This window comes from Heliangelus exortis, chromosome 3 (assembly GCF_036169615.1).
Source record: "Heliangelus exortis chromosome 3, bHelExo1.hap1, whole genome shotgun sequence".
Lineage (NCBI taxonomy): Eukaryota > Metazoa > Chordata > Aves > Apodiformes > Trochilidae > Heliangelus > Heliangelus exortis.
In genome coordinates, this window is record NC_092424.1 from 63545819 (window position 1) to 63560169 (window position 14351).

Below are 14351 nucleotides of genomic sequence, written 5' to 3' on the forward strand. Positions count from 1 at the left end.
GTTGTTGTGTTTTAGCAATATTTTCTTGTTCTTTGTGAGGTTTTGTTTTTTTTTCCCTAACGTACAACTGTACTTCTTTCTAGTAATCCAAAAAGACAAACCTGAAAAACATGACAAAACTGAAAAGAAACCTTCTCCCAAAGGTATTTATTTATTTATACTACATTTTCTTACCAGAATTTACATTAAATTTCATAAACTTTATCATATTAGAGCAGAAAACATAATGCGTATGAAAAATCAGCTACCTGATCCATCAATGAAATTCAAATATAATTTGAATGAAATGTCTCTAGAACACACAGGTTTTTTTTCTGTGCATGATCAAAGCTGGTTTAAAAATGAAAATTAAAGGTATGAACCACCTTTCCATAAAAAACGTAGGCCTGCTTTTAGGTGATCTGACATATATACATTTCCACTGCAACGAATTAAGGAAATTCTTTGTTCATTACCCAGAAATATTTGGTCATATGGCTTTGTTTGTAAATTGCAATTGCACTTAGGTAAATATCCATATTCTGGTCTAGAATAGGTAGAACTATTGAGTTTACATATTGATAAAATCAGTGAAGTCAGCCCAGTGGCTTATCAGAAAAAGAAGTCCAGGGCCTTACAGGAGACATGGATTTTGTAGCATTCAAGTTTTTCCTCAAAGATGGAGACCTTCAGAGCTATGAAAAAAAAAAAGAAAAAAAAAGAAAAAAGGCAAAAAAAACCCCAACCAGAAGTGTGAACATTAGAGTAAACAGATTAGTTTAAACCATATTCAGCAACATTTTGAACTGCTGTTGGAAGTAGATGAGAAACACACATATTGCCAGCACCCCTGTCTCAGGTAAGAGAAATCTGCTGATACATATGAGCAGAAAGAGTAGCCCTGGTCTCACCAATTTCTGTGTACCTTCAGCCACTGGTATCTGCAATTCAGTAATTCTGCTTGGAACCTTCTCACTGACGCACTGATGCAATTATGAATTTGCCTGCCTGACACCAGTCTTTTAGCTTGTGGAACGTAGTAGAGAGAGACTGAAATCAAAACTTCTTGGACAGGCACATAGAATCAGTGCACAAAAGTGCCCCTTACAAATAGCCACACTTTAAATCCACTGTTTTTACAGCTTACAGCAGAGTTTAGCCCTCAGATTTAGTCTGGGAGTACCTTCCATATTTGTTTGCTTCATGATCAACATTTTTCACCATAGTGTATATCATAAAAACTAGGATAGCATGTTTAGAAAAACTGAATATTACTCACCATAGCCTACTACAGTATCAGTCAAACACTTGGTACAGGTCTGAAGACAAAAAGTGTTTGCATCTCATGTTTCTGTCTGTCTGTCTGGTTTGGGGGGATTATAGCTTTCATCAGACCTGAGCAAGGTGTTAATAATGAAGAAACACTCATCAATAATAGCACAAGATTTCAAAAATGGTACCGGGGGAAAGAATTTCACTGAGAGTTTATTCTGTATTTCCTGCAGAGGAGAAGAAAGTAAAGAGCACGAAAGTGGAAGGAAAAGCTAAAAAGGAAGTGAAGGATGGAAAAGAAGCAGCAAAGACTGAGAAGGTCAAGCAAGCAGAGACTAAAACAACAGAAGTTGGGCTAATAAAGGCCAAAACGAAAGTTAAGGAGGAGAGAGCTCTTCAGACTATAACTAAATCGGAAAAGAAAGGTAAACAAAACCAGGAGGAAACAGATGAAGACCTTGAAAAGGTACTAGGGAAGAAGCAGAGAGAATGAAGTTAAAGCTGGCAAGGACAGAAGTCCACCCATGAAAAATAAAAATGCAGTACAAGTCAATTCCAGATTAATCTCAGATTGCTAGAAGGAGACTACTGAGAATAAAATAAATTTAAACTAGATAACCAGAATGTTCTAACTCTGTCATGGCTAAATATTCATTTTAGTTGAAATTCTTCTTTAACAAGGACCAATTTCTCTTTTTATAGGCTGGAATCTTCATGAATTTGCTCATTAGTATATTATGCAGTGCCTTGCTAGTAAAATTATCTGGAGGAATGCAGACTGTCCAGTGATTTCTTGAGAATCATGTTCTCTCTGTATATCTGCATATGTACTCAGCAACAATATGGAAAATAGCAGCAGAGTAAAGGGAATTTAATAATTTTTATTACATCAGATTATATGTGTCATTTTCTGAGTCATTGTATTGAATGATACAATGACATACCTGTCCGACCTAATTTGATGTGAACAGCTTCCAAATTTCTCCTTAAAAGGAAAGTAATATTACCTTCCTGAAAGGAAAAAAAAAAAATAATTAAAAGCAAAGAGTCAACACACATCAACACCAAAAGGAGACGTTAAATGCATGCTCCTCTTTGTCAGAGGCAACTTTGATTGTTCCACTTCCAATGTCCACTGACGGGTTCGATGATTTCCCCAGGGCTGTTCCATGGTGTTAGGTACAATTTTGTATGAGTGAAGGTGGCAGAACTTGCCTCTGTGCATGAAGTGCCACACTGCAGGCAGAGGATTATTCTGACAATTGTAGAAGCAGCTCAGCATTGCATGGCACACCTAATCTGATCCATTCAGCTGATAACCACAGATAAATCATTATGCCTGAGGATCAAAGCAGCCTTGCCTGGATATCTGGCTGGGCAGATTTTCACAGAATTTCAGAGCCATCAGCTTTGGACCTATTAAGACTTGCCTAAAACTTTTCTAGAAAACTGAGAGATTTTGAGACATAACCTCCTTTTTCACATGCATAGCATGATGGATCAGTGTTTTTCAACATTTATTTCTCTTCTAGATTATTTTGTTTTTTGCTTGAAAGAGTGGAGCCTTTGAGCTCTGCTTATGAGCTCCCCTCTTGAGGCATAAAATCAAGGTAGCATCTTTCATGCTGATTGCAGTGACCAAGTGGAAAATTCAGCAAATTGCTGATCTCCTCTGGGGAGGTGCAAATCTCTCTCAGTTTCTATTTGCTGTGACAGAGTTTCAGTGCACAGTGTGATCCATTCCATACTGTCAGGATAAGGCTCTCAAAAAAGCAATGGTGTGCAGATGAGGCACTTTACTCTCTGACAGGAAAATATTTTAAGTAAGTAGAGGTCAAAGATTACTGAGAGCAATAGAGAGTGGTGGGGTTTTTATTTGCTTCACCGTGGATTGTTTTTTTTCTCCCTTCCTTTATCAGATAAATATCAGTAAAACGACCCATCTTAATATCAAACATTCACAGATGACTTTGTAAGTCTGCTTTATAATGTGGTCCCAGAGGTTGTGCACTAAACTGTGGTAGGTGAAAGTGGGAATGAGCCTCTGGAGTGGAGGAAGGAAGGAAAGAGTTTCTAAAACTGCTTCTATCTCCGGACATAAGGCTACACATATTCAGTGAAACCTGCCTTTTCTACTTTCATCCTTCCCAGCTGCATGATCACAGAAAATTCAGTTCTGTATTTCAGTCCCACTGTGACCCAAGATGAACATAATTTTGAAGTCAATATGGTTTTGCCAAAATTTCCTGATCCTTCAGTCCTTACTTTTTCTTGCTCAGAGGAGTAATTCTGCCAGCATTTCTGTAAGAATGTAAAAAATATAACTGTAATCACAGAAGGGTTGTTATGATGTCCCTGCTGCTGCATCATTTCTTACTCTAATTAACATTTAAAAAGGTAGGTTGTCTCCTAGGCTAAATCACATGAGATCCAATGACAAAATATCTGTGACTGTTTTAATCAACAAGAATCTAGTCACAAACTTTGACAAGATTTATTAGTACTCAACTGCAAAATCTGTACCACTGTTACAGAGTTATAAGGTGACATTTAGGGAGAGTGAAATTTTCTTTTAAGCAGGGGATTTCAAATTAACATGAATTTTTAGCCATGAAGAGATGTTTGGAAAATTGTATTCACTTAAAATTCCGTAGTTTTCAGTCTTTGCTGATGGATTAAATCCCATGAGCTTCTACTAGATATTACTGTGCACCTTATTATTTCATATACAGTTGGAATTCTATTTTTGTAATTCAGAATTTAACATTCTGCCATAATTTTTTTTTAATTAATCCCAGTTTTCAGGGGTTGAGTTACTAAAAGATACTATGAGAAGATTAGTATAAAATCTTTCTTCTCATGTGAAACCAAGAATAAAGTTTTGGGTTCTTTTTTTTAATGTTTATTCAATTTATATTTAAAAAAAAAAAAAAAAAAAATCCAAAAAAACATAAAAAAACAACTCCCCTAACCAAACTAAACACAAACTAAACCAGCCCAGACACTCAATCTATTTTATTCCTATTCTATATTACTGTGTTTGTAAAATGGATTATTTTAATATCAGTGAAATGGTGTGAGCCATGGGGCCCTCAGGCTATATCTATATCATAAAAAACCAGAACCATCATGTTATTGTGCTCTGTCCTGCAATTGTCCATACAGCTTGTGTTCCCTGACACAGTTTTGTCCCATACCATATAGAAGTCTTCCATACAATGCTCCAAAACAATCCAGGGGTTCTTCCAAATGAGCAGCAAGAATGAAAGCAGCTTTTTTGGGCAAAGTAGTCGTAAGGAGAACTTGGCTTTGTGGGCAAGGGCTGTGCCCTGGTGTTTGCTTTCTGGGGCAATGATTTGGCATTGGTCCATTTGGATTATTAATACAGAATGACTCACTGAGGTCCTATTTTCAAGTGTTTTGATGTTAGTGCAAACACTTTGATGACTTCAGTGGCTTTAGATGAGAGTATACATTTGTGCACACTTCTTTTCTCACACATGTGCTGCTGCTTTTTTTCAGAAAATTAGCACATAGATTTAGGGCAGGTACTGCAGCCAAATTCTTCAGATTCTCTAAGGATGGAATCCAAAACTGGAGCCAGCCAGAATGATAAATTTGAATTCCTAAATATAAAAGTAGCAACTATTATGAATAGTCATTAAAGGTTTTAAAAGCAACTGTTTGTAGCCACAGAATCATGTCCATCCTGAAATGCCTGCCCCAGATTCTATAACAGTGACTAGTATTGCCCACTCCATCTCAGTAACAGAGCATGGACTCCTAGTGACCAATAGAAACAATTAGATATTAGATGATCTTGCAAACACTTTCCTAATTTCTATAACTGCATGGGAAATTGGGACTTGAAAGTTGCAACCCTTCCCCCAAGGGCTTCTGTGGCAGAGAACATAACAGCAGCAATCACTAAATGCCTCAGCATCAATTAGTATTGATGCTCAGAGAACTATGTAAAAAGGTCAGTACTGTGAGTGGTATGTACTAGTGCCCCCCATTTTGCATTTATATATAACATTTACACAATTTTAAAAATTGTAAGCAGTTCAGTTTGCGTAATTTTGTTTTGAAGTTGGCAAAGAGTAAGTGGTTTTGTAGGTGAGTAGGAAAGAGAATAGGAGGTGGAGAGAGTAAAAAATGTTACTTCTGTAGAACAGGAATTGTGCTAGAACAGGTAAGGACAGATGGATGAAAATTATTAACTCAAGGACATTTGGGAACTAACTTAGCTGACCGGAGGTAGAGTTTAGTCTTCAACATCATTAACTTTCAAAGCCAATGTCCCTTAGAGTGCTGTGGTGCAATGTGATTTTTTTTCTGTTCACCTGGAGAGCCCAGGAATAATATTGCAATTATTTTGCACGCAGTCACAACCGGTAACTTTTCTTCACAATTCTTTATGTTAGAAAATTTTGTTAAGTTCTTCAGCTCTGTTTATGTATAGGAGAAATCAATAGATAATCAACATTTCTGAAATCAATGTTTCATTTAGAAACAGAAGCCGTAATTTTGAATAGCGTAGTTTTAATATATATATATATATCCAGATTCAATATATACACATTTATAAATATATATATAGTTGTAAAGATTAGTGTTTGGAAAATAGTTTTGTGGTAAAACAATAAAATTCTGTGTTAAATCTCATTGCTACAGAGTGTAAGTACACAGACTTCTCCTTATATTCCCATTCACTCAATGTACATATTGATTATACTTTAAAAACAATATTAAAAAGTATTGTGATTCAAAAATTAATTCAACTTTCTTGTATCACCTGGTTGCTACTGTTTGAATCGGATCCTCAAGGACAAGGAAAAGTCTCTGGGACCTGTGGCCAGGCTGTAGTTTGCACAGTACACGTGCAGGGGGTCCTGCAGCAAAACCAAGGCTGTGCAGTGCTGACCTGGGGCACGTGCTGGGCCCTGCCAGTCCTGAGGAAGATCTGGTAGCTCTGGGGCACTGGTAGCTCGGATATTCTTGGCCGGGAGTCTTGAATTGGATCTGGCCAAAAAATTGTCTTTCTGAACATCTGAATTATTTCAAAGCTGGGAAAAAAACCTCAAAATATAAGTAAGGCTATCCCTGAAATGTGTCTTTGCACTGACAAGTTTTATCTTCACTGTTAAATACCAAGAACGTTTTAAATTTACTTTCTTCTTTACTCTTTTTCCCTTTCTGCTCTGTTAGATCAATATGCATTCTGTCGCTATGTGATTGACATGTTTGCGCAAGGGGATTTTTATCCAGGTACTTTCCTACATCATTGAACTCTGTTCTAATATTCTTCCATTTTCCCAAGAGTTTTTGCTCCTTTATGTATTAAAAGTGTGTTTTGTATTGTTGAAAGTTCTCACAAGTGCAACATAGAGTGTGCAAATAATTTTAATAAAGCGTATGAGCTAATGGCTTCATTATTAAAGCTTTTAATTTTCTATCTGCGATGCATGAATTAAAATTAAGATTATATTAAAGGTAGAGTCAGAAGGCTGTAGAAATCGCTGGAGGTTTCTGTGCTTTTTTTGGGCTGAGATGCAAGAGGAAGGAGCTTATTGTTAATAGCTTATTGGTTTTTTTTTCCCCTCAAATAGCAAACCTTAACCCCAAAATGCTTCAAAAATAGAACTGCCTTTGTTGTTCCCTTAGCTGATCCATCCCTATGTGCTTTATCTTCTCACATCCCCATGGTTCTTTGTTCTAACACATTTACTTCATACTTAGCCAAAAAAAAAGAAGTTAGACCAAGTGACAAGTGACAAGTGACCATCATCTCACAATATTAAGTGCACCTATGGTGACCACATTTAATGGATGCTCTTCTGAAATACAGTGCAACAGGACATCTTATAGAGAGGATGAAATCCTAGGAGTGTTAAGCAAGGATATTTCTGAAAAAGAGTCAAGGACAGAACATTTGAGCCTATACTAAGCCTTCCAAGCTTTGTGTACTGAGTTTTTTGGTCAGAAGCTCTCCATTGGTACCTCTCTAAAGTGGATATGTTTTCCTATCTCTACCTTGTGGCTTAGGTCCTCTCTTGACATTCTCAGGTCCAGTATGAGATGGATGGAGCTGACAAACAGAGACTCTAAAAATGGGAGAGGGAGGACACATGCTTGAGAAGAAGAATGAACAAGCTTGGGATTCTGGTGACAGCTTGAGGACACAGAAACGTGTAGGAATTCATAAGGCATCTTAAATCATCTGATTTGTAGGTGAAAAGAAAAGGGAGATCCCCTTGACTTAGGGTCCCCAAAAGTCTATCAGTGGCTCCATCGTCTTTTGACCTGCTGAGTCATTTATCAACATCTCAAATTAAATGCTGTGAATAATTTTTTGTGATGGATCCTGATAAATTTTTTTGTGGGAGGTAAAACAAAGCATTGCCTTCAAAACAAGCTTTAGTCAACCCCCAGGATATGAAAGGAAATGATGAAATATCCAGACTCTGTCTCTGAGAAACAAGGTAAACGTCAGGTATGCCCAGCTCTGTGCTCTTTATTAAAATCTTTGAAGAGAGTTCCACAAAACACTGCTTGGTTGGTGTTCATTGCTCCTTTTCTCAGGCAACCTGCTCATTTCACACTGGCATTTGTGAACTGGAATGTTAGTGTAATTCATTTTCTTGAAGAGATAAATGAAGGGAAAGCACCAGAGCTCTAAGTTCCTTTAATAGCCCTAATATCCAGTTAGCTTCAAAATCTGTAATATTTTATTCTTTATGTATTTTATGGTATATTTGGTTTATATATTTTATAGTAAATCACATTATCCAAACAAAGAGATCTGAGTGCAATTCATCTAAGGAATTTAATTACAGTCACACTGATGGTGCAGTACTTTCAAAATAGGAATCATTTCTGTCCCAACGTTGCCATTTGTGAAGAAGAAAAAACACATATTTTTGCCATAGGAAATTCCTTCACAGTATATTGGTTTTCTGTAGGATTGTTTACACAGAATATAAACTTCATTTCATATAGAAGAAAAGTATCTGAGGTTCTCAGCCCTTTACAATAAATATCAGTGTAGTTTTAGCCATGAACGTAGATATGTTTTCCTAAACCACATGTCTGTCTCATGAATATCATGACTGGAACAGTGACCTACCATGGATTCTACTGAGATATTTATAGATAGCCCTCTTGAGCCCTCCTGTAGGCAGTAAAAAAAAAATCTTTTACTGGTTTTCTCTGATGAGGTACAGGGCTTGAGACTGCTGAACTACCTTTCCTCCAAAGGATAGATTTTCTGATCTTATTTATCCCTGGACTACAGTTTCTCAGACAAGTACTGGCAGTACTGTTTCAGCAGTACTGACCAAATTGCCCTGACCAAATTGCTTGGTACTCCTTTTGGCTGCCTATAAATGAAGAATTAATATGCTTTTCTTACAGAGTTACTTTTCCAAGTTTTACTTCTAAAACTTTAAAACCTGAAGATAAAAGGGTTTTTTGTTTGTTTTGGGGGTTTTTGCTTGTTTGTTTTTGTTTGGTTTGTTTTTTTTTAAGAGATGCTGAGAGACATTGATTTGGACTGACACCTCTGTTCTTCTACTGGCACGGTTCTTTCTGAGGTCCAAGATAGCCTTTCTGATACAGAAGCTCTCCTGCTTTTATTTTTATCTAGTTCCATGTATTTGTTGATTTATTTAATGATTGAGTTGGTATTCCTGAATTTTGTTCTGAGTAATATTTCCAATGTTCATATTAATGTTTTGTACATTATATTTATATTGGTAGGAGAAAATGTTCTATTTGAGGAGAAACCTTACACTGATTTTCATGACTATTCTTTTGCCCTTAGAGAGTTTGAAATCCTTACCCATGGGGATGGATTTCAAGGACATTAGTTTGTCAGTCCTCTAGCATGTAGCACTCACTGTGTAAGTTAACTGGATCTGCTCTGTTTCAGGCCCCATGTTCCATATTCCTGTTTTGCCACTTGTCCCCTACTTTTCCTGCAATGTTTGCCAGCTTGCTGTATGTTTATATTTCCTGAACTACTCTGGCAGATCAAGGAGCTGTTCCAATGAAATGCTTTTTTTTATTTTGCAGCTACCTGAAGTGGATTATTGTCTGTCTGTCTTTTTGCATGTTCACCCCAGCATGTGGTTGTGCATGCTGCACTGCTGAAATAAGAGTGATAAACATCTCTCTGGTATTTCCTTGTAATGTGGCACTCTTGTTTCCACAGGTATACTGTATATTTACGTTCAGGTTTTGTTTTCTTTTTAGTGACTTGGAAATGTGGGGTTTTTTACATGCACATATTTACTGTGTTCTAGTTTTTGTTAAGAAACTTGCATCTCACAGTACTCACGAGTCTCACCTGTGGATGATCTTTACTGTTACCTGATTGACAACAAAGACAGTGGGGCACAGTGTGATACTGTTGACAATTTAACCTATCTAAAATCTTTGCACTTGTACCACAATGTGACTCTTTCCAATAACAGCTAAACTGCAAAGGAATGTGGCCATACCATTTCCTTTCATCAATTTACCCAATATATGTTTATTGTGTATTTCCGTGCCAGGGTCTAAAATCCAAAGTGATGTATATGATCTTACAGTGTTGAAAAAATATTTATCTTGGGGAAATTAATCAGGATTTCTGGCACATTTACATGGGAAGAGTGTATCCTATAGGGTAAAACAGTCATCCCACTTTCTCATTAAAAAATTATCAAAGCCTCACCCTTTGTACATCTACTCATGAGAAAAAAAAAGAAAAAAATTGACAAACCTGTACAGTTAAGAAATTCAGGCAAGTTGTTTCGAGAGTCCACAGAGAACCCTACAGTCTGCTTGATACCAGAAAAAAGTGGCAGTCTGAATGTCCTTCATATCTACAGTGTTCTTCTAAGGCTGGTCTCTTCCACTGTCAATAAGCATTCTGTCATAATCAGGGATGACTTTTTTTATAGAATGTGGTAAGACAATTCCAAGGCATTGTATGATACACAGTATGATACTTACCATTTAATATTCAAAAAGATTTATGGAGATACTATTATAAAAGTACATGAATATTGCAAGATGATGAAATATATTACTGTAAAAAACCTGAGACCATTAAGTGTCTAATTTTGAAAGTAAAAAGGCCTGTATTTGCTGTGTGTGGGCTGAAACACTGGAGTTAGATACTTGCACTGTGCTGTTCAGATAGCAAAACACTTTAGGCTCTTGAACTATTTTTAAGTGTCACTCCTACTTGATTAAAGACTAGAATGTGCTGTGGATATTCACATGACAGAGTGCAACTTTTCACCTTGTTACATGACATTTGCATGGGGACAGCTTTGACACCAGAGTAGTTTCTCCAGGAATATAGTTCATGCAGTGCGACAAAAAAATCAGTCATAATAAATAAGAAAGTCAAATGTTATTTGCTTATCATTTAGATAAATTCATCATGAAAATCTGTGGAAGTTACAGGCCTTCACATTTGAGAGAGAATGCGGCAGAATATTATTTTTTTTTTTCCTATGGAGAGATGCTTTCTAATGCCACCTATTCAATAGCCCTCCTCCCTACAGTGGAAAACAAGCAAATCAGAGGCTATTTTTAGTGAAATGATAAAGGGAGAGTTTGGGAGCTGTGCAACTTTTATAGTTTTACTTTTTAAAAAGGAAAGGTACTTAAGAGATAACATATTGTCTCCCTCTGAGGGCAGTGCTGTACCCCCAGATTTGCAGAGGCTCCTGTGGATTCATCTTGAGAGTTGACAAGTTAATTGTCCATAAGTTTATTAAAAAGTCATTCATATGATGAAACACTTGTCGGCACATTTGTTTCTGCTTATGACATAAAAGGAGATGATTGAATGACAGAAGCATTTATTCCTCAAGTAATCTCCTGGGAGAATTCTGAACAGTTTTCAAATTGTCTGGAAGGAAAGAAGTAATGAAGAGTAGTTTTAAATACTTGTATGAGAAACCGGAAATTAAGTTTTAATTATTGAAAAAATTCTAACTTATTTATTAATGTGCATTTCTTGCAATACTTTTAGCTGTCATTTGGAGTCCAAACATTGCTTCTTTTCATTTCTGTTCAGTTATGTAATACTTTGAGAAGACATCCACTGATGTAATTTTAATGAAGTTCTTGGCTATAGCACCCCTTTTACCCCAAAAGCTGCATCTGCTTGGTCAAACTCTGGTATTGCACTGATCTCTTAATGGTGACGTGATTATCACACAATCCTGACATGATCCCATGGAGGCAAAACTGCTTTTCATTATTCCCTGTTTATATCATCCCACTGTGAATTAGACGCAGATGCTGGCACAAAAAAGCTGCATCTGTCAGTGCTCCTGTGGCACTTTATTGTAGTGCTGCCAAAAAAATTTCAGACAACTTTCACTGTCTGAGAAACAGCTACCCAGGAAATGAGTGGTATTCTGCTTCTGCAGAGAGGAACTAATCCCTTTCTTTGATGGTTCACTGCAAGCCACTCTGAAGAACCAGACTTCTGTGATACAAAAGATAGCCAGAAATTTTCCTGTTGTAAATGAGTCTAAATCCTTGATTTTACTGGAAATAAATCAATCCAATCTGTGAAGGCAGAGAGTCTAGACTAAAAAAAAAAAAAAAAAAAAAGGTGTTCTCATGTTCTCACCCTTGTATCATATTTTATTACTACTAATTTGTATTTTAAGCACATCATATAGGTCAGTAATCAAGTTTCAAAATCAGGGGTCATCTCAAAAGATTCATTATCAATGTCTGAAAAAAGCTAGTTGTGTTAGGGAGCATCATCAAAAGCCACAACCACATTATCTTTGAAAAGTAAGCTTTCTAGAAAGTGAAGAAAAAAGTTAAATGCCAAAAAAAAAAAATCTAATAATAAAAATTTTGCATTTCATTTTAAAAAGTAAAAATTATTTCAAACGGTGAACCTGTAAAACAGCTATTGCATTCAATGACTGTCATAATTTATTTTCATTTAGAATTATTACAAAAACTACTGATGATATTTCAAGTAAGTTGAAAAATGGAAATTCAGTACTTGATAGATTTGCTAGAAGTGAACTCAATATGAAAAAATATTTGTAGAATATTATTTAAGTCTAAAAGTTTTATCCATATTTTTGAGCCATGGCTGGCAAGGAAACAATTCAGAAACCTAAAAACCTTAAGTTCCAAATGTCAGCCTATAAAAGCATATGCTTCTTTTTTAGAGCTTGGATGATTTCAGGTATGGGGAAAAACACACATTCCAAAAGAAAGAGGTTTCTTTTTCAAGCCAAGACTTACTAGCTTTTTAAAATCAGTATACTGAAAATTAACCCAGACAATTACTATGTATATTGCAGATTTTGCTGCCAGTACTTCCATTTGGAACACACATTGAATTAGTTATTTAGAGAAATAGAATTAGAATAGAATTATTGATAAAACTGAGATCGTATAATAAGCAATGTTGGTAAACACTATCACTGAACTCAGCTACATTTAGCTCTTCTAAACTTCAGCTGTGAGGGTTTGAAACTTGCTATGGAAAATTATTCTTCCAGTAAAGATGTTTCACAGATTGGAACGTCTGCTTAGCAATATCCTGTAAGAAAATGGCATTGTCAAATGGACTATAGGGTTATCTACATGGATCCATGTATTTGGACCTCTTGGTTCTGTCATTTCCTAATGTTGGAAACCATAGAATTTATATATTAAATACTTATCAAGCTAAAAGTCTCTGAAGACCTTAACCAGCTGCTTAATGTCTTTACACAAAGCCTGAGAAACCATATAGGCCATCATGGAGTTTCTTAAGCCAGCCAAGGCAGACAGCTATATCTTAAATGTCAACCATTTCAGCAAACTAGGAACCTTACATGAGTTGCAAGTGAACATCTGTCTTTGACAAGACATGACAACCTAGAATCTTCTTCTTCTGTCAGCTGTATAAGCCCAGGTTATATATCTCTAAAACATACATTTCTAAAAATATAAGTGAGCTAATGAATCCTTAACCTTTAGAATATATCCCTGAAGCTGTTTTAGGGGAAGTTAACCACCCACAAAGAGCCTCTCTCAAGTGTAACAGGAAAGAAAATAGCTGAGATCTGTGCAAATGTTTCTTTAAACACCTTCTGACACTGCATACACTGAATAAGGAAGAAGGAAAAATGTATACTGAAGAGTTTCATAATTTTTCATTAACAAGGCAAAGCCTATAGCTCCATTGTGGACTGAGAAAAGTTCCTGTCCTCATCCAAATTTTCTCTGTTGCCTCTGCTGGGGAATTATGGATCTCAGTCTTAACAACAGAAACAGCACCAAATCACCATATCACACAGATAAAAAAAGTATTGAAAGGTCTACAAATGCTTTGACCAGATACATCAGCTCACAAAGTATTTCCAATTTAGCAATAATTCCTCAGCTCTTCTGCTATGAGAACATGCAATGCAGAGAAGAGAGGAGTGATCAGCTGTGGCCCAGGCAGCTTTCCCTGCCCTGCTTAAGTCTAATTCCCTCTGCATCTTCTCTGCAGCCACTGTGACAGGTAGCTGGGCAGGTCCAATCATTTCACCAATCTCTGCTCAGGCCCTCCTTGCTTTTGCTGTCCACTTTCTTTCTGCAAAGATGTGCAATTTGCCAACATATACCTAGAATGAATCAAGATTCATTTGTATTTTCCCGATCGGGAAACAATTTTTTCCCCTCTGGTACTTTCCTTGCTTTTTTTTCACTTTGTCCTTCAATACGCTCAGTGTTTTCTTGCAGGGTAGATAGCACATACTATTCAAAAGGCATCCAATGCCCACACACATTAATCCTAAACAATGCTGTTTTCTTTTATTTTTAGTTTACAAAATCCTTTCTCTCTACGTGACATTCATTGGGATGATTGGCTGGGGCTTGGGGAGCACTGTGTTACTAGGCAGCAGTTTCAGTGTGAAAAATCATGCACTGCTCTTGATTTTAGACCCAGAATATTTTGGTGGCATGTAGTGTCATCTTTATGTGGAACTGCAAAAGGAGATGTTTGCAATTCATTGCACCTCACTTAGATGCCCTAGAGTTAATTGCTAAAATTTAACCTTTAGTTGTCTTTATAACCACTGGTATGAAAT

General features: G+C 36.4%; 1 protein-coding gene across 1 annotated transcript in view; it reads left to right on the plus strand.

The window, feature by feature from the left end:
• TRDN (triadin) overlaps positions 1-14351 on the plus strand; it is a 212082-nt gene that overhangs the window by 80276 nt on the left and 117455 nt on the right. The window contains 3 exon segments of the mRNA XM_071742449.1: positions 84-143; positions 1485-1676; positions 6460-6519. Coding sequence (XP_071598550.1) covers positions 84-143; positions 1485-1676; positions 6460-6519 — 312 coding nt within the window.